The 23,601-nt window shown below is 43.6% G+C and overlaps 1 protein-coding gene across 2 annotated transcripts in view; it reads right to left on the bottom strand.

The window, feature by feature from the left end:
* The window catches only part of LOC144695591 (zinc-binding protein A33-like), a 31,313-nt gene extending 26,235 nt beyond the window's left edge, over positions 1-5,078 (bottom strand). Inside the window, exons 1-5 of one of the 2 annotated variants that reach the window (XM_078566486.1) lie at positions 4,617-5,078; positions 3,324-3,419; positions 2,456-2,689; positions 798-820; positions 589-704 (exon numbers count right to left, since the gene is read on the bottom strand). In XM_078566486.1, the coding sequence (XP_078422612.1) occupies positions 589-704; positions 798-820; positions 2,456-2,689; positions 3,324-3,419; positions 4,617-5,048 (901 nt within the window). In that variant the 5' untranslated portion in view covers positions 5,049-5,078. The remainder of the gene's footprint in view (positions 1-588; positions 705-797; positions 821-2,455; positions 2,690-3,323; positions 3,420-4,616) is intronic. The other variant, XM_078566487.1, reaches the window with a different exon arrangement.
* Positions 5,079-23,601: the final 18,523 nt, after the last annotated feature.

Below are 23,601 nucleotides of genomic sequence, written 5' to 3'. Positions count from 1 at the left end.
CATAGGACAATCCAGACAAACAAATTTCACTGGCCCACTCACACCCCCTATCATTTAATATGTTTATTTTATGTCCAGTGTAACTGAAGACATGGGGGACATTGAACATTTGAAAGGTTTGATTCCCAAATGTAATCGATCACTGATTGATTGTGGGCTTTCAGAAAACCAGCCTCCAGTAAAAGCAGCAGCATTTTTCAGTTTTCAAATGTAGCTCCCTCCTGTCCCTTACATTTCTGACCAGTCTACTGATCGAGTGGGAAATAGAATTGGCACCGACGGACAATATGGAAATCCCCAAGACTCCAGGATTTGGTACAGTGTCGGGAACAGGACAGATGGAATTTCAGCCGTTCCCAGATCTGTCCCGAAAATACCTCCATTGGGAATTCTGGGCCAGGCTATGTGTTCACCAAAAAATGTCAAATGGAAACAGATCAGACAATTATATATTTTAACAGAAAACTAACTGAAGTAAAATCTAATCAGTTACAAATACAATGAGATATTTATTATAAAGAGACAGGTCCCTTGTACTAATAACAGAGAGAGCTGTTTAATAGCTGGTGTCAGGAAGCTCACACCCACCTGTATTAATCACCGTCAGCATCTTTTTCCACACTCTGTACTGCAGTGGCCCAATGTACTTCCCCACATTTATTAAAGGGTAAACCTTCTGTGGCTCTGGGAGAGTTCGCTTCACTCTGAAACAGGAGATAAAGGTCAGTGTTGGATCTTTCCAGGGTGAGGGAGAAATATGTTAGAAATAAAAATCAAATCAAGGGTCTAAATTTTACCTTTTCTGTCGATCTTGAATTTTCTGTGGAACAAGAAGAATTATTTATGTTTGTGTTTTGAGAGCATTTTATCACAAAAAGTAAAGAAACAAACTGGATTCCACAGAAAAGTACATTATAAATTTCGCAAGTTATTGGACTGCCTCTTCCTGTCCTCACTGGACTGTGAGTTACTCCACAATATTACAAATGACTCGATCTTACTGCATAACACAACTCACAGAGATACAATCCAATTGTAAAACCCTGATGGATGTTCAATTATTGGAATTAATTTAACAGCACTGTGGGTATACATACACCACAGGGACTGCAGCTGTTCAAGAAAGCAGCTCACCACCACCTTTTCAAGGGCAATTAGCGATGGGCAACAAATGCTGGCCTAGCCAGCAATGCCCACTTCCCATGAAGGAATAAACAAAATAGTTGCTTGGTAGAACAGAACTTGAATATTGATGAAAAGAGACATTACTTGTGAAAAAATTTCAGATGAAAAGATTATTTTCTCTTTTCAGCAATAATTAATTAATTGGTTAAAGAGAATTACTTTAATGATTTCATTTAATAATTTGTATGTGTCCTGGAGACAAAAGTTTCTGTGACTCTGTACCAGTGTTGTCCAATAGAAATCATGGACTATCCTAGAAAGATGGGTAAATCTGCAATGTTATTTTACGTTCAGTCTTGGGGCTAATCAAACTTGTATTTGAATCTTTGTCCGCAGTTATACTACAGAGAGCGTCTCAGGCTACTCTGTGTAACCTGAAAACCTGAACCATACAGAATATGATAATATCGGGTACACTTGCTGTGAGTCCCACTGAGCTCAATGACCAACCAGCTGAGTGGGAACTCCATTGTCAGAGGTACCGGGTTTCAGCTGAGATGTTAAACCGAGGCTTCTTCTGTCTGTTCAGGTGAAGGGAAAAATTCCCAAGACACTTTTCCAAGAAGAGCACTGGAGTTCTCGCAATGTCCTGTTTAACATTTATCCCCCAGCCAGCACTGTTAAAATAGATTAATCAGCACTTAAATATACAGCAGAGAATTAACAAAAGTAAGGACACAGGGTGTTCATTGAACTTGCTGGGAAATTCTTCAATTCAAATTGATCTTAATTTAAATGTTTGCAGAGTGGAGATTCCCCCTCCCACTCTCTGGACATTTAACCATTTAACTGCTGGGAGAAAATTTTACCTATATGTGTATCTGAGCCTGTGGAGAGCTCTCTCCTGGACAGAATCATTACAGATCTAGCCAGTGAGGAGCAAAGCATTGTAAACATGGTAATGCCTGGATGGATCCTGGACTGCAGTTCCCAGTCACAGCTGAACTGGAAAAGTACACCCAGGGTAGAATGGTCTGACCCTTCTGAGGGTTTCTCACTCTGTATGAAGCTGCTTTTCCTCATTGTTCAATTTAATGGAATTGACCTCCTAGAATATCACGATAAACAAGCTCCAGATGTAGTAATTTCCAAGTTAAAGGCAGCCGTTAGTGACCTTGGGTGTGAGACAGAGGAAACAAAATGTCACAGGTGATTGGCATTATTCTGGTCAGTGAATTTTATATTCTAGATATTGATGACACAACCTGTTCATTCTTCACGACAGTCTCAAAGAAAAGAGGTGAAGGAGAGAGAAATAAATAACAGGCACCGTTAAAAACTTGATGTTGTCCTGTTCACTCAGCTCTTGTTCAATATCCCGAACAGTGACTAAAAGCGATGAGATTTCCTCCATTATCTTCTCAATCCTCTCCTTCATCTCCTGACTCTTTTTCTCTTTCTCCAGGTTCAGATCTTCCAACACGATTCTCTCTTCCTCACGGAGAAACTGGTGCAGTTTTTCAAATTCGGCTGTAATCTGTTTCTCTGCCTTTACACTTTGGTCCTTTGGAAATTATCAGTGAGGTTGATAAATTAAATGAGGATTTTAAAAAGGTTATTCAGCCTGAGCAGTTCTGTTCATATCAGAATATTATACAGAAAAAATATTCCCAATCTAGTTAATCCACATCCAGATAATTTATTGAGATGTATGTATGATTTATTTTAAACAGAGAAAGTTATTCTCTAATGTTCTGAAATCTAGTTACTTCATTATACATTAGATATAACAGATGATATATGATCAGATGATAATTTATTCAGAAGAGGGAGCTCTAACTGAGGATCAAGTTGCTAATTTCTCAATTGGCTTATTGGTGAATATCTTGTACTTAAAACCCCAAGTTTTGGACTCCCTGTCAAACAGAAACATCTTCTTAACATCTACACTATCAAAAACTTTCATAATTTTAAAGGACTCTCTCAGGTCACCTCACAGATTCTCTTTTCCAGCTGGTTGAATCTTTCCCTAAAGGTATAACCTCTCAGTTCTGGTATCATCTTTGTAATTATATTTTTGCGCCTTCTCCACTGCCTCTTTATCCTTTTTGTAATATGGAGACCAGAATTCTGCACAGTACAATTCTGGATGTCTATAATTCTGTACAGAGGGTCAAACAAAATAAGATCAGAAGTACCTGAATGTGGGTTAATGTTTTCTCATAATCACTTTTTACAGCATCACATTCCTTCTTCTTGTCCAGGATCGGCTTCTGTAAATTTTGCAGTTCCTCCTGATGAAAGAAGGACAATTAATTTGTATATTTTTCAGAAATAAACACCCAAAATTAAACATCCTACAGTTAAAATTAAAAATCTGAAGGCTCTTATTGTGGGGTACCTATTGCTTCACATTCAGCAGTTTGGTTGAAAAATGCTATCAAAGGTTTTCATCTTGCCCTCATCAGGACAATTCACAAGAAATTGGCAACATTAAGGGGACAACAATTTACACTGCTGGGAAGAGTGCTGATTGGTTGGCAAGTGGACTCTGATTGGTGGAGGCGTTGCCATGGAGAATGCAGCATGGAACAGTTAACTGTCCAGATGCGAATTTGATTGTTTAGTGTGATAATTTGATGTGTAATATACCTTTAAGAAGAATGTTATACAGGATGATTACATGATCTTGTCATCCAATAGCTGTGTAGCTCAGGCTACCTCTGTAGTTAGTCGTCTTGAGTTAGGTTTTGTGTTAGAAGCACACAAGTGTAAGAGCTGTGTCTCTTTTGTAAATAAACAGTATGTGCTTCATCTAATATTGGTCTGCTGATCTGTTCTTTCTTCTGTACCAACTCGGCCATCCTGAATCATGCGTGCAACCCGTATTCTTTAGTCCCAGCAAATGGGTATTGAGAACACAACATTTAGCAAGTGTTGTCTAATCCTGATTGTGCTAAGAATTACACTAAAAATCAATTTAAGATTATCAGTCGGTCTTTCAGTGTGGCTCACTTATGCATGCTAGAAGCCACAAATATTCACACACAGGGCCCTGTGCTTAGCAGGCAGAAGGAGCCCACGTGCTGCACCTTTTACAACTAAACAAAAGCTTGGGGAACAGCCATTCCCTGGTTCACTCCCCAGGGCAAAGCCTTGAGCAATCACAGTCGACCTGGACTGAATTTTGAACAAAAGCTCATCATGCCTTTGTTACCTCCAGAATGTTCCAACGCACTCCTGGCTGCTCTCCCACATTCTACCCTCCATAAACTTGAGGCTATCCAAAACCCTGCTGCCCATCTTCTTACACCATGCCCCATTCACCCATCACCCCGGTGCTTGCTGACCTACATTTGCTCCCGCAAAAAACACCTCGATTTTAAAGTTTGCATCTGTAATAAAACATTGTGTAATAACTTTATAAAATCCTAAAACAGCGACGCCCGTTACCTCTGTTGTTTTTCCCTTTCAAGAATCTATTTATTTACTTCATTTCTGTTCTCTTTTACCTTGTACATTCCGACAGCTTCTTTAATCGGCATGAAGCGGTGCTCTCTGTGTTCCCGCGAATCTCTACAAATCAGACAGATCAATTTCTTGTCAGTTTCACAAAACAGCTTCAGTTCTTCCTCATGTTCCTCACAGTGAAGTTTACTTTCCTTCTCTCTCAGGTTCACCTTCATTTTTCCAGCTTTCTCAGCCAAATTCGCTAAGGCCCGATTTATTCTGAGGTTTCTTTCCGGAAACTCTTCTCTACATTCCGGGCAGGAGTTTATCTCCTTCTCTTCCCAACTCTGGGTGATACAGGAGCGGCAGAAGTTGTGTCCACATTCCAGTAAAACCGGTTCGGTGAAGAAATCAAGACAAATGGGACAAATTGCCTCCTCAGTCCAACTCTCCTCCGGCTGTCTGGAAGCCATGTTCACACTCAGCACTTCCTGATTCAAACCACTTTCAGTTTCAATGTTCCTGCACTGCTGCTGAACACATGCAGTTCGGTAATTCCCTCAGGACTTTCACTACAATACACAAGAATTATTAAGATAAAAGCAAAATAGTGCAGATGCCGGAAATCAAAAACAAAAATAGCTGGGTTTTTCCAGGTATTTTTGTATTTGTTTCAGATTTCCAGCTTCCGCAGTATTTTGCTTTTATCTTAATGATTAATTGACTGCCACTCCTCTTCAAGGAATGCCTACCTTGAAGAAGTATTGTTCTTCTCTCTGACAGGATTTCCGCCTGTCTCTTTTGCCCTGATCACCTTCATTGCTTTCCATTTCTCTCCTGATGTTTGCACCACCGTTAACACCCCTTTGCCCTTTTGTCTATGACATCTTTGGCAATCTCTCCTTTGCCTCTACCTATCATTGGTCCTCTACCCAGCTCTACCTGTCCCACCCCTCCTCAACCAGTTTATATTTAACCTAATTTCTTGTATTCCCTCAGTTCTGATGAAGAGTCATACGGACTCGAAATGTTAACTGTATTCCTCTCTGCAGATGCTGTCAGACTTGTGGAGTTTTTCCAGGTTTTTGTTACAAACTGAAACATATTGTCCAGCTCCTCCTGACCTGCCCCTTTTAATCCACGATGATCCTCTCAATCGTCACTTTGCTGGTCACTCCATTTAACTGAAGTCCCTCATCCCTGGTTCCATTCTGGTAAATCTCCCCTTGCACCATTCCTTCGGCCTTGATATTCTTCCCAAAGTGCGGTGCCCAGAATTGGCTGTAACTTCGGTGGATGAGCAGTGGAAACTGCTCCAGGATGGTATGTTGGCTCCCTGGTGCAAGGGTCAAGGATGTCTCAGAGCGGCTACAGGACATTCTGAAGGGGGAGGGTGAACAGCCAGTGGTCGTGGTATTCATTGGTACAAACGACATAGGTTAAAAAATGTTATGAGGTCCTAAAAGCAGAATATAGGGAGTTAGGAAGTAAACTGAAAAGTAGGACCTCAAAGGTAGTGATCTCAGAATTACTGCCAGTGCCACGTACTAGTCAGAGTAGTAATAGCAGGATATATCAGATGAATACTTGGCTGAAGAGATGGTGTGAGGGGGAGGGTTTCAGATCCCTGGGACCTTGGCATTGGTTCTGGGGGAGGAGGGCCCAGTACAAACTGGACAGGTTACACCTGGGCAGGACTGGGACTGATGTCCTCGGGGGAATATTTACGAGAGTGGTCGGGGAGGGTTTAAACTAAAATGGCAGGGGGATGGGAACCTATGCAAGGAGTCAGAGGAGGGGGAATAAAGGACAAGAACAAAAGACAGAAAGGGGAATAAGAAAAGTGATAGACAGAGAAATCAAGGGCAAGAATCGAACAGGGCCTCAGTGAAAAATAGTGGGAATGGGACAAGTAATGTTAAAAAGGCAAGCCTTAAGGCTTAATGCCTTAACGCGAGGAGCATTCGCAATAAAGTGGATGAATTAACAGCGCAAATAAATGTAAACAGGTGTGATATAGTCGGGATTACGGAGACATGGCTGCAGGGTGACCAGGGATGGGAGCTGAACATCCAGGGGCATTCAGTATTTAGGAAGGACAGACAAAAAGGAAAAGCCAGTGGAGCTGCATTGCTGTCTGAAGAGGAAATTAACGCAACAGTGAGGAAAGATATTAACTCCGACAATCTGTATGGGTAGAGCTGAGAAACATTAAGGGGAAAAAATGTTAGTGGGGGTTGCATATAGACCCCCAAACTGTAGAGGTGATGTTTGGAATGGCATTAAACAGCAAATTAGAGATGCATGCAATAAAGCAACATCTGTAATTAAAGGTGACTTTGATCTGCATATAAATTGGGCAAATTAGTAACAATACCGTAGAGGGGGAATTCCTGAAGTGTATGTGGGATGTTTTTCTGGACCAATACGTTGAGGAACCAACTAGAGAAAAGGCCATCCTGGACTGGGTATTGTGTAATGAGAAAGGAATAATTGGCAAACTAGTTCTGCGAGGCCGCTTGCAGATGAGCAACCATAATATGATGGAATTCTTCATTAAGATGGAGAGTGACATAGTTGATTCTGAGACTAGGATCCTGAATCTCAATAAACAAAACTATGATGGTATGAGGTGCAACTTGGCTATGATGGATTGGGAAACGTTACTTAAAGGGATGACGATGGATAGGCAATGATAAACATTCAAAGAGCGCATGGGTGAACTGCAACAATTGTTCATTCCTGTCTGGCGCAAAAGTAAAACAGAGTGGCCAAACCATGCATTGCACAGAAAATTAGAGATGGTATTAGATCCAAGGAAGGGTCATACAAATTGGCTAAAAAACAACAGGCCTGAGGATTGGGAGCAGTTTAGAATTCAGCAAAGGATGACCAAGGGATTGATTAAGAAGAGGAGAATAGAGTGCGAGAGTAAACTTGCGAGGAACATAAAATCTGACTGTAAAAGTTTCTATACGTATGTGAAGAGAAAAAGATTGGTGAAGACAAATGTAGGTCCCTTACAGTCAGAAACAGGGGAATTTATAATGGAGAACAAAAAAATGGCTGACCAACTAAATGCATACTTTGGTTCTGTCTTCACAAAGCAGGACACAAATAACATGCCAGAAATGTTGGAGAACACAGGGTTTAGTGAGAGGGAGGAACTGAAAGAAATCAATATTAGCAGGGAAATGGTGTTGGAGAAATTTATGGGATTTAAGGCCGATAAATCTCCAGGGCCTGGATAATCTACATCCCAGGGTATTTAAGGAAGTGGCCAAAGAAATAGTGGATGCATTGGTGGTCATCTTCTGAGATTCTATAGACTCTGGAGCAGTTCCTACTGATTGGAGGGCAGCTAATGTAACCCCACTATTTAAAAAGGGAGGCAGAGAGAAAACAGGGAATTATAGACCAGTCGGCCTGACGTTGGTCGTGGGGAAAATTCTAGAGTACATTATAAAAGAGTTAATAGCTGAGCACTTGGAAAACAGTGGCAGAATCGGAAGAGTCAGCATGGATTTACAAAAGGGAAACCATGTTTGACAAATCCACTGGAATTTTTCGAGGATGTAACTAGTAGTGTTGATGAGGGGAACCAGTGGATGTGGTTTATTTAGACTTTCAGAAGGCTTTCTACAAAGTCCCACATAAGAGTTTAACGTGTAAAATTAATGTGCACGGGATTGTGGGTAGTGTATTGAGATGGATAGAAAACTAGTTGGCAGACAGGAAACAAAGAGTAGGAATAAATGGGCCTTTTTCTGAATGGCAGGCAGTGACTAGTGGCACTGCAGGGATCGGTGCTGGGGCCCCAGCCATTCACACAATATATTAATGATTTAGATGAGGGAACTAAATGTAATATCTCCAAATCTGCAGATGATACAAAGCTGGGTGGGAGGTTGAGCTGTGAGGAGGATGCAGAGCTGCTTCAGTGTGATTTGGACAAGCTGAGTGAGTGTGCAAATGCATGGCAGATGCAGTATAATGTGGATAAACTTGAGGTTATCCACTTTGATAGCAAAAACAGGAAGACGGATTATTATCTGCATGGCTATAAATTGAGAGAGGGGAATATTCATCGAGACCTGGGTGTCCTCATACACCAGTCACTGAAGGTCAGCATGCAGGTGTAGCAGGTGGTAAAGAAAGCAAATGGTGTGTTGGCCTTCATAGCGAGAGGATTCAAATACAGGAGCAGGGATGTCTTGCTGCATTATACAGGGCTTTGTTGAGACCACACCTCGAATATTGTGTGCACTTTTGGTCTCCTTATCAGAGGAAGGATGTTCTTGCTATAGAGGGGCTGTAGTGAAGGTCTACCAGGCTGATTCCTGGGATGGCGGGACTGACATATGAGGAGAGATTGAGTCAGTTAGGATTATATCGGCTGGAGTTCAGAAGAATGAGGGGGGAATCTCATAGAAACCTATAAAATTCTAACAGGACTAGAAAGGGTAGATACAGGAAAGATGTTCCCAATAGTGGGTGAGTCCAGAAATAGGGGTCACAGTCTGAGGATACAGGGTAGACCATTTAGGACTGAGATGAGGAGAAATTTCTTCACCCAGAGTGTGGTGAGCCTGTGGAATTCGTTACCACAGAAATTAGTTGGGGCCAAAACATTGTATGTTTTCAAGAAGGAGTTAGATATAGCTCTTGAGGCGAAAGGGATCAAAGGATATGGGGAGAAACTGGGAGCAGGCTATTGAGTTGGATGATCAGCCATGACCAGACTGAATGGCGGAGCAGGCTCGACGGGCCGAATGGCCTACTCCTGCTCCTATTTTCTATGTTTCTCTGGAAATCCTGTGGTGCCGTTTACACTATTTCTCCGGGGGCGCTGCAGGTTCCCAGTAAATACAGTGGACAGTCCAGAGAATCTACCCATGGAAATTTAACCTCAAGGGCTTAATCAAACTCTACAGACTATAACAATCCTCCTCAGATTGTATCTTTCTTCCCCGGGGAGGGTTCGGGGTTAAGGTGATATGAGGTATCCATGAGACCCAGTGTCCTTCACTTCAATGTGCAACACATTTTCACTTCGCCGTGTAATTAAATTCACAAACTGAAAGCGGATCCAGTGTCAGCATCAAGAAATTCTAGATCAGTGATCAGACAGGATCTCCACAATGTACCATAGATCCAGCATCAGTGCACGACACCATGACTGCCCAGTGTGAATTCCTCCATTCATCTCACCAGCCTTTCCCAGTAATGTATTAAGTTACCAGAATGTTGGTGCTGTGGATCCTGTTGACTCTACTCCCAGTCCACAGACCCATGTGAAAGTTTAGAACAATCGAGGAGCCCATTATGTGAGCTGGCTGTACTACAGCAACCAAAACTAATCTACTCATCGGATTCTTATCGCCTTATTACCAGAAATTATGTTTCTGCTATTAGCCTGGACTGAAATTAGCCAATTCTCAGAGGTGCGAGGAGAATTCCAAATCCGACCTAATCCCCTTCTGAAAATAATATTCCTGCAATCTGCACATTAGTTTGGCAGAATATCATCAACTAACCTTGTGCATCTCTTCAGAAACAGCTCACCGTTCACACAGTAAACCGTCCAGACATGACACAAGCTTTTTCCGATATAGAGACGGAGAGAGGAATAGAGAAGCAGATTTCTACCGTGTTCCGTCCCGAGGACATTCCCGACCCTCCTGTCCATTCCTCTGGACTCCATCCTGCTCCCGGAAACCTTCTTCCGACCGCCCCTTATCACACATGAGATTTCCCACCAATCACCTCCTCTCCCTCTCTCTCTCGAGAAATAAACAACGCTGGATCCTCGACCATCTGCTGTGAGACTGGGACCCCCAATAGATATGGAAATGGGTCAATAATAGAGTTTCCCATACTTACTCTCACACTCAGTTGTTTAGCTTTTGTTTGCTGTTGTTGACATAACCTCGTGTCCAGTGTGTGCCCACAAAACCATGTTTCCAATTTAAATGTCAAATGGATATCCTTGTTCACCCAGATAAAAACGGCTTATCCTGCTGGGGCAGTAATCTGGGGTCTGCGAGAAATCAGTTTAAAAACACGCTCTGTTGCATTTACTCATTTTATTCAAACCCAGTTTGACTCCAACTCATTTTCTCATAGATAACCGAGATCCCGCTGTCAATCTGAAAAATATTCACCAAAAAAATCCCCCACTTTAAAGGAGCAATGCGCTGTGTTCAACATTCAGTTCAGTGATTCCCCGACTAAATTTACTGCCCTTCTCAGGGAATTGCTGTTATTCGCTGTTCTCGGTAGCGTCTGATTTTACATATAGGAAGAGGCGGTCTGACTATCCAGCAATGTCCCCGTGTCTCCCTCAATATCTCCACTGATGAATTTGGACACTGGAACTTTCTAATTCCGGTCTTTCCCGGGGCTCTGGGCTGTTTCCCGGTCTCCCCATCCCACCTCAGCCGCTCTTCAGCCGCCTTCACTCACTCCGCAGCGGGGCCAAGTTCCTCTGCTCAACAGTTCCGCACCGTTTAAACTGAGACACATCTGACAGGGTGAGGGTTAGAAACCCTTATTGACAACATCATTGTCACTGGACGCGTCCGTTCCTATTTAAGTTCCTTCACCTCACTCAGACTGATCACAGAACAGACTCAGGGATTGTACATTCAAGGAAATTTCTTCTGGTTCCACCTCAGAGTGAGTGAAGTTGGCCGCCCCTTGGGGAACTGAAGCCAATGGGCAGGGTGGGAAAGCAGCTCGAGTGAAGGGGAAAGTCGGTTTATGAGGGGAAATACCTTGGGGGATCAGATGGCGGTGAAACTGGGTGTTGGACACCCACAGGTCTCAGAGTGAGTGAAGGTCACGGTCCCTCCACACCTGGGAGGAAGAAACTACAAACTGAAACCCATCTGAAATCCGGCGCTGTAGCTTCACCTTCCGCCTGTGGAACAACATTACAGGCAGCAGCTCCCTGCCCGGCCGCCCGGGTTCCTGCAGTGCACAGCTCACTCTACCCACTAACTTCCTCTCCACAATTCACCATCTATTTATTTCTTCACTCCCCCTCTTTCTTTCCCTCAGCCCTACACAGGTCCTTGCTAATCTTTCAGCTCCCAGTTCAGATCCAGGGCTGATACCCGGAATGTTAACCTGGCTTCTTTCCATTTGTGTGGTGTAGATTTCCCATGTATTTTTTTATCCATGATCAGGTGCATCTGTGCTGGATATGATGGATTCCACCAGTAGTGTGAAGATCCAGGGTAGAATTGATGAGTCTGTGTGTAACTGGCGGAGCCTCACATGGTGTAGGTAGTTTATTGAAACATTGCACTCTCATTGCCCATGATGTTTTTATTAAGTGATGAGTGGGAGGATAATCGAGCACAGTTCTCCAACAATGTCGTGTGCTGCATGTGAGATCCCACTGGTGAGAGGGTCCTCCAGGATTTTCATCATAAGCTGCTGTTGTTCCCGTACATCCTTCCAAGTCCCTGACCCAACTGAATTTCCCATTAGTGCCCAAAACCAATTTCACCCACAGAATGTGTTCATTGATAGTGCATGTTCATAATGAATTTACACCCAAACCAGGGTCACTGTGGTTTAACAGCTGTCTTATTAACTGATTATTTTCATTAATCTAACAATTGAAAGAAAGCAAATAAAACTGAAAAATATATTCTTGTCAGACTACAGCTTCCAAAGCCCTGTTTACTAGTCTGTTCATATCTTCATCACTGTTCTCTATTCTTCAGGTCTTGTCTCTCTCTTCTTTAAACCTGTCATTATCAGCCCTCTCCTCAAAAACACCAACACTTGACCTTACAGTCCTTGCAAACTACTTCCCCATCTCCCATCTCTCTTTTATTTCCAAAGTCCTTGAACATGTTGTCACCTCTCAAATCCATTCCTAACCATTCCCATATTCCCTGCAGCTCCATGTTTGAAACTCTCTATCAGGTTTCTGCCTCTGCCACAGTTGAGAAACAGCTCTTATCAAACTCAAAATGACATCCTGAGTAACTGTGACAAAGGCAAACATTCCCTCCTTGTCCTTCTGGGCCTGTCTGCAGCCTTTGATATGGTTGACCACACCATCCTCCTCCAATGCCTCTCCACTGTCTTCCAGCTGGTGCGACTGCTCTCACCTCCTTCCATTTGTATTTTTCTGGCAACATTCTCAGATTAAGTCAGTTTGTTGGAAACCTTTTGTCACATATGATCTCGAGATGAGTTACTGACCTCATATTCATCCCATCACTAAGACTGCCTATTTCAATCTCTATAATATCACCTGACTCCGCCCTGTTTCATCTCATCTACTGCTGAAATCTACATTCATGCCTTCATTACCTCAACGATTCCAACACATTCCTGACTGACCTCCCGCATTCTACCCTCCATAAACTTGAGGTCATCCAAAACTCTGCTGCCCATGTCTTAACTCACACCAAGTCCCATTCAGCCATCACCTCTGTGCTCACTGACCTACATTGGTTCCTTGTCAAGCAACATCTTGATTTTAAAATTTTCACCTAACATCAGTTGTAGAGTGTAGTTTAAAGGCTGTGATAACAGGACACTTAGAAAATATCAATTGGATTAGACAAAGCCAACACGAATTTATGAAAGGGAAGTCATATTTGTCAAACCTACTGGAGTTTTTTGAGGATGTAACAAGCAGAATAGATAAGGAAGAATCAGTGGATGTGGTGTATTGGATTTTCAGAGACCTTTTGGGAAAGTCCCACATAAGAGGTTAGTGTGCAAAATTAAAGCACGTGATTGGGGTAATATATTGGCATTGATTGAAAATTGATTAGCAGATAGGAAACAGGGAGTAGGAATAAATGGGTCTTTCTTGGAGTTGCAGGTGTGACTAGTTGAATACCACAGAGATCAATGCTTGGGCCCCAGCTATTCCCAATATATATCAATGATTTGGATGAGGGAGCTAATAGTTCCAAGTTTGCCGATGACATGAAACTTGGTGGGAATGCAAGCGGTGAGGAAGGTGTTAAGAAGGTTCAAGGCAATTTAGGCAGGTTGAGGGAGTGGGCAAATACATGGCAGAATCAGTATAATGTGGATAAGTGTGAAGTTATCCACTTCAGTAGGAACAACAGAACGGCAGAGTATTATTTAAATGATGATAGATTGGGAAATGTTGATGTACAAAGGGACCTCGGTGTCCTTGTACACCAATCACTGAAAGCAAGCATGCAGGTGCAGCAAGCAGTTAAGAAGGCAAATGGCATTTTGGCCTTCATTGCGAGAGGACTTAAGTACAGCAGCAAGGTTCTCTTACTTCAGCTGTACAGGTGAGACCACACCTGGAGCATTACATGCAGTTTTGGTCCCCTTACCTAAGAAAGGGCATACATGCCGGAGACCGGTGCTGCAAAGGTTCCAGACTGATTCCTGGGATGGCAGGATTGTCATATGAGGAAAGATTGGGTTGACTAGGCCTGTATTCACTGGGGTTTAGAAGAATGAGTGGAGATTTCATTGAGACATAGAATTCTGACAGGGCTTGACAGGCTGGATGAAGGGATGATGTTTCCTTTGTCTGATGGGTCCAGAGCATGGGGTCACAGTCTCAGGATATGGGCTAGGCCACTTAGGACTGCGATGATGAGAAATCCTTTAACTCAGAGGATGGTGAACTTCTGGAATTCTCTACCAGAGAGAGCTGTGGAGGCCAAGTTGCTGAATATATTTAAGAACAAAATAAATAGATTTCTAGACATTAAAGGTGTTAAGGTGTATGAGGTGAGAGCAGGATCATAGCATTGAGATAGACGATCAACCATGATCATATAGAATGACGGAGCAGGCTCGCGGGACTGAATGGCCTGCTCCTGCTCCTATTTCCTAACATTATCGTTCTTGTTTTTAAATCCCTCCATGGCCTCATCTCTCTCCCTTTCTCTGTAATCTCCAGTCCCACAACCCTCTGAGATATCTGCACTCACCTAATTCTGGCCTTTTGTATATCCCCAAAATTATAATCATTGCACCATTGGTGGCCATGTCTTCAGTTGCCTCAGCCCCAAGCTCTGGACTTTCCTCCCTTCACCTCCCCACCTCTCTACTTCATTTACCTCCTTTAAGACACTCCTGAAAACGTAACTTTTTCACCAGCTTTTGGTCATCTCATTTAATATCTCCTTACATGTCTCAGGATCGTACTTAATTTTATAATGATCCTGTGACACGCTGTGGGGTGTTTCATTACATCAAAGGTGCTATGTAAATGGAAGTTTTTGTTCAATATCACAGTGAATAACTAGAAGCATAAGCCCAATGAATGGGGTTCTTCTGATCAAGTTACAGAACTGATCGGTCCTGAATGGTTCTTTCTGTTTTCTATCAAGTGATCAGATTCACATGCCTTCCAAAGAAGGAGTGGTCAGAGACACTAAACACAACATAGAAATTTCAGGGGTGTTTGAGCAGTCTGAACCTGTCCCCTCCCTGCCAACATCCTGGAGATAGAATAGACATTACAATATTCTGGATGTTAAACCATTACAGCACACAGGAGTTTGCAATGCCCCAAATGTTATTTCACCCGTGGTGTTCAGGAAGTTTCAATAAAGCCCCACTGCTGGCTCTTGTTGAGAAATATAGACATTTTTTTAATATTTGGAGTTTAAAATTTTATTTCCCAAGCTCTTACAAAATGCAGATTAATGACAACATATCATCATGACCATGAAATTTATTAATATAACTGAGTTGGCCAAATAAAAGGAAAATAAACTTTTCTCTACATTATTCAATGATATAAAATCTATGCAAAGAGCATATATTGCAACCTGTTCTGATAAGCTGCATTTTAATGTAATAATCACAGAGCCTCATTCACACTCTGGCTCTTCTGTGCTGAATAAAGTATCAAGTTAGTAGTTGCAAGATCAATCATCAAAGTGAGTTCAAAAACACCATCTCCCCGATATTCTCATTGAGACAGTGACAGAAATGAAATACATCTGTAAAGTCAATATCTGTGTATATATGGACATATACATGACGTTAGTCCTACTGTAAGAAATGGTACTTTTCAGAATGAGAATAGAATTCTTATGGAATTGGTCAGCAGAGCATAAGGTCACGTTCATAGAGAAACTTCTTTCTCACACTGGAAAAACACATAAACATCCCTAGAAATATCGGGGTCTCCTGATTCAGGATTCATGTTGACATTCCTAAGTCAATTGGACTTGTCTTGTACCCTCTTATCTATGCAAGTGTCTGGTAAGCACTATTAAATGACCTTCAGGAAGAGTTAAAATAAAAGATAACCTCGAGCTAAAGTGATGGACAGGGAGGTGGTGGAGTTGGGTCAGTAACCACCCTGACATTTTGGGTCACCCCACCAGCCTCCGCATTCAAAGGATCATCCTCCGCCACTTCTGCCAACTCCAGCATGATGCCACCACCACACACATCTTCCCTTCACCCCCCCCCCCGGCAGCATTCCGTAGGTATCGTTCCCTCCGGGACACCCTGGTCCACTCCTTCAACACCCCCTACTCCTCAACCCCCACCTATGGCACCTCCCCATGCCCACGCAGAAGATGCAACACCTGCCCCTTCACTTCCTCTCTCCTCACCGTCCAAGGGCCCAAACACTCCTTTCAAGTGAAGCAGCATTTCACTTGCATTTCCCTTAACTTAGTCTACTGCATTCGTTGCTCCCAATGCGGTCTCCTCTACATTGGGCGACCGCTTTGCAGAACACCTGTGGTCTGTCTGCAAGAAAGACCCAAACCTCCCTGTCGCTTGCCATTTCAACACTCCACCCTGCTCTCTTGCCCACATGTCTGTCCTTGGCTTGCTGCATTGTTCCAGTGAAGCCCAACGCAAACTGGAGGAACAGCACCTCATCTTCCGACTAGGCACTTTACAGCCTTCCGGGCTGAATATTGAATTCAACAACTTTAGATCTTAAACTCCCTCCCCCCATCCCCACCCCGTTTCTTCCCCCCTCCCTTTTGTTTTTTTTCAATAATTTATATAGATTTTTCTTTTCCCACCTATTTCCATTATTTTTAAATCTACAACTAATACCTTGTCAGTCTTTCAACCCCACCCCCACTAGAGCTGTACCTTGAGTGTCCTGCCATCCATTCTTAATTAGCACTTTTCTTAGATAATATCACCACCTTCAACACCTCTTTGATCCTTTTGTCTGTGACATCTTTTGATTATCTGCTCCTATCACTGCTTGCTTGTCCCTACAACCACCCCACCCTCAACTTCTCTCTCCCCCCACCCCCCACCTTAAACCAGCTTATATTTCACCCCTCTCCTAACTACACTCAGTTCTGTTGAAGGGTCATGTGGACTCGAAACGTCAACTCTTTTCTTCTCCACCGATGCTGCCAGACCTGCTGAGTTTTTCCAGGTAATTCTGTTTTTGTTTTGGATTTCCAGCATCCGCAGTAGTTTTTTGTTTTTATCTCTGACATTTTGGGTTCCTGTCCTATATTCATTGGTTAGGAGGTTACAAACAAGTGTTTTACATAGGGTAAACTACCAGCCCCTGGTAATAAAATATATTCACTACTGCTCGGGGGCAGAGGGCAGTCCTCGTCAGACAGTGACCTTCTGCAGATTGAAGATGGACCAGGAAAGATGGAGGGAGGCTGGAGAAGAATTCCCGAACACTTCAGCGAGAGAGCAGAATGCTGCTGCCACAAGCTATTGAGATCAACACCCTCTGTACCATCCGTTTGATCATCCTCTGGGATCAGTGATCGGTAAACAGCACTCACCTGTCACGGTCACGTGGTTTTCCAGTCTATTTAGCTGATGCATCTTCTCTAAACTCTTAATAAATAAATAAACTACCTTAAATTCACTTGAGTTCTAAACCAGCTATTTTGGATAATCTTTTGACTCCTGAACATTAAAATTTACAACTTGGAAACTTACACAGGAATAATAACAAAATTCAAAGATAATAACAGATAAGGGAGGTCATTCTGCCCATCTTGATCCATCCATCCATCTAGAGAGATCTTAATATCTCCGCATTGTGACTGCAAATCGTTTCTTAAATAATTCCAGGTTTTCTGCCTCCATTACTCTATCTGGGACATCACTTCACATGCTGAAGATTCAGTGGGTTACAGTTTCAGGCCTCCTGCTGGTGGAGACAAGGTGATAGGGACTCAGTGTTGGCCAGTGACAGACCATCTCATTGCTGTGGCGGTGTTAATATTTCTTCACGTTGATCACTGGGTGTCCGGTGCAGCCCTAAGTCAGGTAGTCAGCCCGTTTAAAATACAATCATTCAGCACAGCAGGGCATTAGGCCCATTGTGCCTGTGTTGGATTTGAAAGAGAAATCTCAATAGTCCCGTTTCCCTGTATTTTTTCACATATACCTGCAATTCTTCCCTTCCTCTATTGATACAATCACCTTTGAATGTTATTATTGAATCTGCTTCCATCAGTCTTTCAGACAGTGCATTCCAGATCACAACTTCAGCGCAGTACTGAGTGTTTTAATTCGCCGCTGTCTCTACTCCCCAATGATTCTCGAGGTTATTGAGGTTTGATTTAATTTTACAGGAGTCTCTGGAACAGTTGCCACCAGTTTGTTCCTCCGCACTGATTAGCCAAAGCAACGTAACCAACAAGACATTGTCACTGGGTTATACTAGATATAGGACCATCTGCACGACCTGTAACTGAGAGCGACCACCGGCAGTTTATAGGAGGTTGGGAGAGGGTGTGAAATTATGGGATGGATCTGTTAGTAAGTTTTAATCCCACATTGTCAGTGGTTCTTCATCCAGTGGTGAAGTGAAGATGGGAAAGATTCTCTCAGTGAAAGTGTGGAGATGGGACATGTTGTCCATATTGTAAAATGACAACTGTCCATCCTCATCGTCCAGGGACGACCCGATCTTCCGGGGTTTCCCACTCGAGGTGAGGCGGGGGCGGGGGGGGGGAGCGGAGCGGGCCGCGGCGGGCGGGGTTCGTTGGGGAGGTTCTGACAAGATAGGGATCAAGAGGATTTAGCCACACAATCCAGTATCCCGCCTCAGATCTGGGCTCGATTCTGTCTCCCCTCTCGGCAGACTCTCGGGTCACTCCCAGAGCCCAACCACTCCTGCCCCCCACCTCCAGCTCCCAGTAATGTCTCCCTGATGTGAATCCTTCTGATTCCAGGACACATGGGGCTGTGCAATTCCTACATTGCAGTGGGAGAAGCAAACTGGTCGGGTTCTCAGACAGGATGAGCCGCGGATTCTGTGTGTTCAGATGCAGAGTCAGAGAGGCTGGAGCTGGGAGAAAGTTAAAATCACACAGTTTCTCACTGTGTTTTATTCAAACCCTTTTCTTTAAGAAAATCCCACTCGGAGGAATTCCCAGGAATTCCGGTGTACTTAAATGACTCAAGGTTGGGTTACTGGAAGCTGCTCCCACCTGGGGGTTTACCTTCCTGGGATCACTCTGACTGTCCAACCTGGTGAGAGGTGAGTGGGGCCCGGGTCCACATTCTGCTTGATTTTCCCTTTCCCCGCCCCCTGGCCTCCTGCTTCAATCCTCACCTGATACAAGGAATCCTGTGGCCCTCAGCCCCCTGCGGGTCTCAGTGTTGGTAGAGTGAGACCCAGACCTTTAGAAATACACCAGGAACCGGTGTCAAGAGGCTGTGACATGGCGAAGAGACACAATGTCAACCCTGGAGGTGTCAGCCCTGATATCCCACATCACCAATCAGTGTGACCGATAAGGGGAGGGGGAAAGATACAGAAGCCAGAGGGAGGGAGAGAAGGGAAAGAGTAGAGTTAAAAAAATACAAGAAGTGATTAGGGAAACTATCACAGGAAGGAAAAGAGAACCACAAGAGAAGGGAGAGAATTAAATTTTAAGAAACTCAGTCGAGTGAATGAACAGGTCTGCGGAGGAATAACAGCAGCAGCTACTCAATGTGACGGCCCATTGTCAAACCACTACCCTGGATGGAGAAAAGACATTGGTCTAGGGTGAGTGGAGAATGCTGCATTGTGGAAAAGGAAAGGTTCCACTGGGAAGGAAAGGTAATGTGTTGGGATGGGGGAGGAGAAGGAGATGGATTAATCTCTGGCTGAATTCCACAAAGTGTTGCAGTAATAAATAAATAAAATAAACAAACCACAAATCTGAGTTGTAGGAGTCTGACTGTCTACATCCAGAAAGCAGAACTTACACTGACATTGTTATAAACTGCTGATAATTGCCAATTCTCATTGCTGTGGACACACATATAAAAAGATGGTTTCACAAAAAGGAGAGGAGAACTGGTGAAATGCAAAACAAAACAATAATTACCAGAACGAACAGGTTACAGCTCCCAGGAGAATGAATAGACTGGCTGAGATGCGACCTGGGAAAGGTGTGAAAGGAAAAGCTCAGCAGGTCTGACAGCATCTGTGGAGAGAGAAAAACAAAGTTAATGTTTCGAGTCCATATGACCTTTCTGCAGGCGGGTAGAGGGGTCTCAGAAGGAGGGTCGTACGGACTTGAAATGTTAACTTTGTTTTTCACTCTCCACAGATGCTGTCAGACCTGCTGAGGTTTTCCAGCATTTTCTGTTTTTTTTTCAGATTTCCAGCATCCACAGTATTTTGCTTTTATAAAGGAATGAAAGGATTCAATAGGGTAAAAGCATGTTGGGGGAGCATCAACATTTGTCTCTTAATCATAAGATGGTCACTAAGGAATTCAGTAGGAAATTTAGAATAACATCTTTACCCAGAGAAAGGTTAGAATGTGGAACTCACTGTCACAGGGAGTGGTTGAAGTGAATAGTATTGATACATTGAAGGGGAATCAGGATAAATCCATGAGGGAGAAAGGAATAGAGTGGATGAGGTGATGTAGAGTGGGAGGAGGCTCATGTGGAACATAAGCTCCTGGCCTGTTTCATTGCTGTAAAATTCCATGCGGGAGAGATTTGAAAATCAGACAGCAGAAATTACCCCAGAGTTCTTAAATATATCTGATAGAAACAGGAGGTAGAAGGAAAATCTGATTGTTTTGTCTGATAATGGAAATCAACCTCAATCCCAATGAGAGACACAATGGGCTGGAGTTTTACTCAGAGTGAAGGGAGAGAGAAGGGATGGGAATGGGGATGGTTGGATAATGGTCAGGAAACCCAGAAAGACAGGTAGGGGTCACTTTGAGTGGGGTCAGAGGCCACGGGGTTTGGTATCCCATTGCGCTAGGCTCCAGACTGAACTTGCTAATGTGTACAAACCCCCTGGTGAAACACTGTGTAAGATAATGTAAATTGTGTAAATGATCACCATGAATGAAATTGTTCTGCTGCAGGAATTCTGTAAACAATATGATGGTGTGAATCATGTCATTTCTGTCATCATATCCAAAATTGGACAGATTTTAGTCTTTCCCATCCAGCATTAGGAAATATCCAGGATAAAGAGTAAAATCTAATGCATTGTGTTCAGCAACAAACGTTCACCAATTGTTGATACAGATGGAGAGGAATGGAAAGATTTGGAAAGATGTGGGACAAACAATAGGTTGGTGCTGTGTGCTTGGGCAGGTATAGAACGTGTGGTCATTACACACCTGAAGTGTGCCGCCTGTCATATTGGTGAAGATAGTAAAAGAGGTGTCCTGGATCCATCACTAAAACAGATGTTAGAGTCTTTACAGTGTGTAAATGTGGGAGACCTGATACCTGACTGAGGCTGCTTTGTAAAATGGGGCTGTCTTGAACATTGCCTTAAAGATAGTCGGTTCCCGATGTCCAGCAGACGAGCTCCAGCAGCTCCTGTGAAGTTGGGATCCTATCTCTGACTGCAGGGTGACCAGTGGAGTTCTGAGTTCACCGTGAGTTCACATTCCAGTCGCTCAGCATCTCACCCAGTGCAGGGGAGCTCATGTGTTCAAAATCCGGATCTACATCCGGAACTGAGAGTGGATTGGGGGCGAAAGTGAACTTCTACAGAAATCAAATGGCAGGAATTCAACCAACAACTAAAACATGTATGTTTGCATTTAAGGAGAAGGTTTAGACACGGAGCAGAGGGAGAGACGTGGGCAGGGGCGGGGGTGGGGAATGTACTTCAATGTTTCAATGTAACATTTTAAACTGCGATGTTCTACCTCTTAGGAAAAGAACAACAGGCTGGATCTCTCAGTTTGGGAAAAGGGAATAGAGGTTTTTAAAATTCTGAAAGGTTTTGCTGGAGTGGATACAGAGAGAATGGGCTGAATTTTCTCAGCCCTGTTGTGATGGGCTGAGAGGAGGGAAGCTCTGACCATATGGCGGTGGGAGGCATCACAAGGGGATACCAACGTTTTTTAAATCTATTACCGGGTGTGGGCTTCGCTGGCAATGTCACAGCTTATTACCAATGGTGAGAACCGAAGTGGCACTGCCACCTGCCAGGTGGCTAATTGAGGGCCACCCTGTCCTGCAGCCATTTTCCCAGTGTTGATAGGGCCCGCTGCCATGTGGCAGCCTCCCAGTGGGTTCTTGGGGTTGGCCTTCCTTTGTTGCTGCTCTGTAGCCAAGGATGGACCCCAGAAGAAAGTTGACCTGCATCAACGGCGTTGTGGCCGCAATATTCACCATCGCCCCACCCCCACCAACTGTTCAATATTAACTTCCCCGGCTTTCAAGGGTACCTTGGCATTGAGGCACTCTCACCATCATTAGCGGTGGTGCTGGTGAAGCTACTGAGCTGCCGACCTTGTGTTTGGGCTGGCAGCTCAGGAGGCGGCCTACAATCCTCAATTGTCCAGTAGCCCTGACTGCAGCCTCTTAATTGGCCGCCCCCGGTAAAATCTTGCTCCAGGGTCCCACTCTCTGTCACAACGAGGTCGTCTCCAGCTTTAGGCTCCAGCAGCGGAACGTGACTCCCTTCTGAAAAAAAATCAGCCCAATGTTTCCACTTGTGGGGAAAAGCTAAACTCGAGGGCAGCAATATAAAATAGTCACCAAGAAATCCAATACGAGACTCAGAAGAAATCTCTTTACCCAGAGATGGTGAGAATGTGGGAGTCACAGGGAATGGGTGAAGCAAATAGTAAAGATGTATTTAAGGGGAAGCTAGACAAGTACATGAGGGAGAACGGAATTGAGAGTTACAATGATAGATTTAGATGAGGGAAGATAGGAAGAGGACCAAGCGGAGCATAAACATCGGCACTGGTTGGTTGGGCCAAATGGCCTGTTTTTGTGCTGAATATTCTACCTAATCCATTGAGTGTGTACATGACCCACAGTGTGGTAACCAAGTGCAGCCATTTCCCATTTTCAGTTAAGGGATCTACTTGTTACACAGCTCATCCCTCCAAATGCTGACTGTATTGAGATCTGGGCCGAGTGCAGAGAGAGTGTCACAGTTCAACAAACAGTTAACATAGACCAGAATGTGAATGAAGGGATTTGACTATGCTATGGCTAATTGGTGTATCAGTGAAAAGGAAAAATGAGATTGCCACCCAATTAGTGGTTATTGTGAGAATTGGGAAAATTCAGAGCAGCAGGACGCACTCTTCTCATGTTCCTGCAGAAGCCCTTTAGCTTCTCCCTGTCTGGTCCTGCTGCTCTCCATATGGATTTTGGATGGAGGAAAGGGAAGTTGGATAACTGATGGTCTTCCAGTCCTTTTTATAATATTCGTGGTATTGTTAGGCTAATAAAGAATAGTCCCAGAGTCTGCTGAGATAAGGAAAACACTAACTTTATTGGAACACATCTAATGGTGGGCCACATCTTACCATGAGGTTGTATGAGAGAGATCATGTGACATTGCATCACTTCCTGCAATGATGTACACTGTCTCTCATTAGCATATTACACAGTTAGAATTAACCCCATATACGACATCTCCCACCAAGTCACTGATTCCCATTTCTCTATTGTGAAGATCAAACAAACCATGACTTTAACCCTGGTGTGTTGCAGTCCTTAACCTTCTTTCACTCTTTTAGGTCCTCCGCTTTTCCCCATTCCTTTTTGATGTGGAGAACCACTGTGATGGTTTCATAAGTCTACTGGAAG

This window comes from Cetorhinus maximus, chromosome 21 (genome assembly GCF_964194155.1).
Source record: "Cetorhinus maximus chromosome 21, sCetMax3.hap1.1, whole genome shotgun sequence".
NCBI classification, from domain to species: domain Eukaryota; kingdom Metazoa; phylum Chordata; class Chondrichthyes; order Lamniformes; family Cetorhinidae; genus Cetorhinus; species Cetorhinus maximus.
Note: the sequence above shows the minus strand (reverse complement) of the source record. Positions and strands in the feature narration are given on the sequence as shown.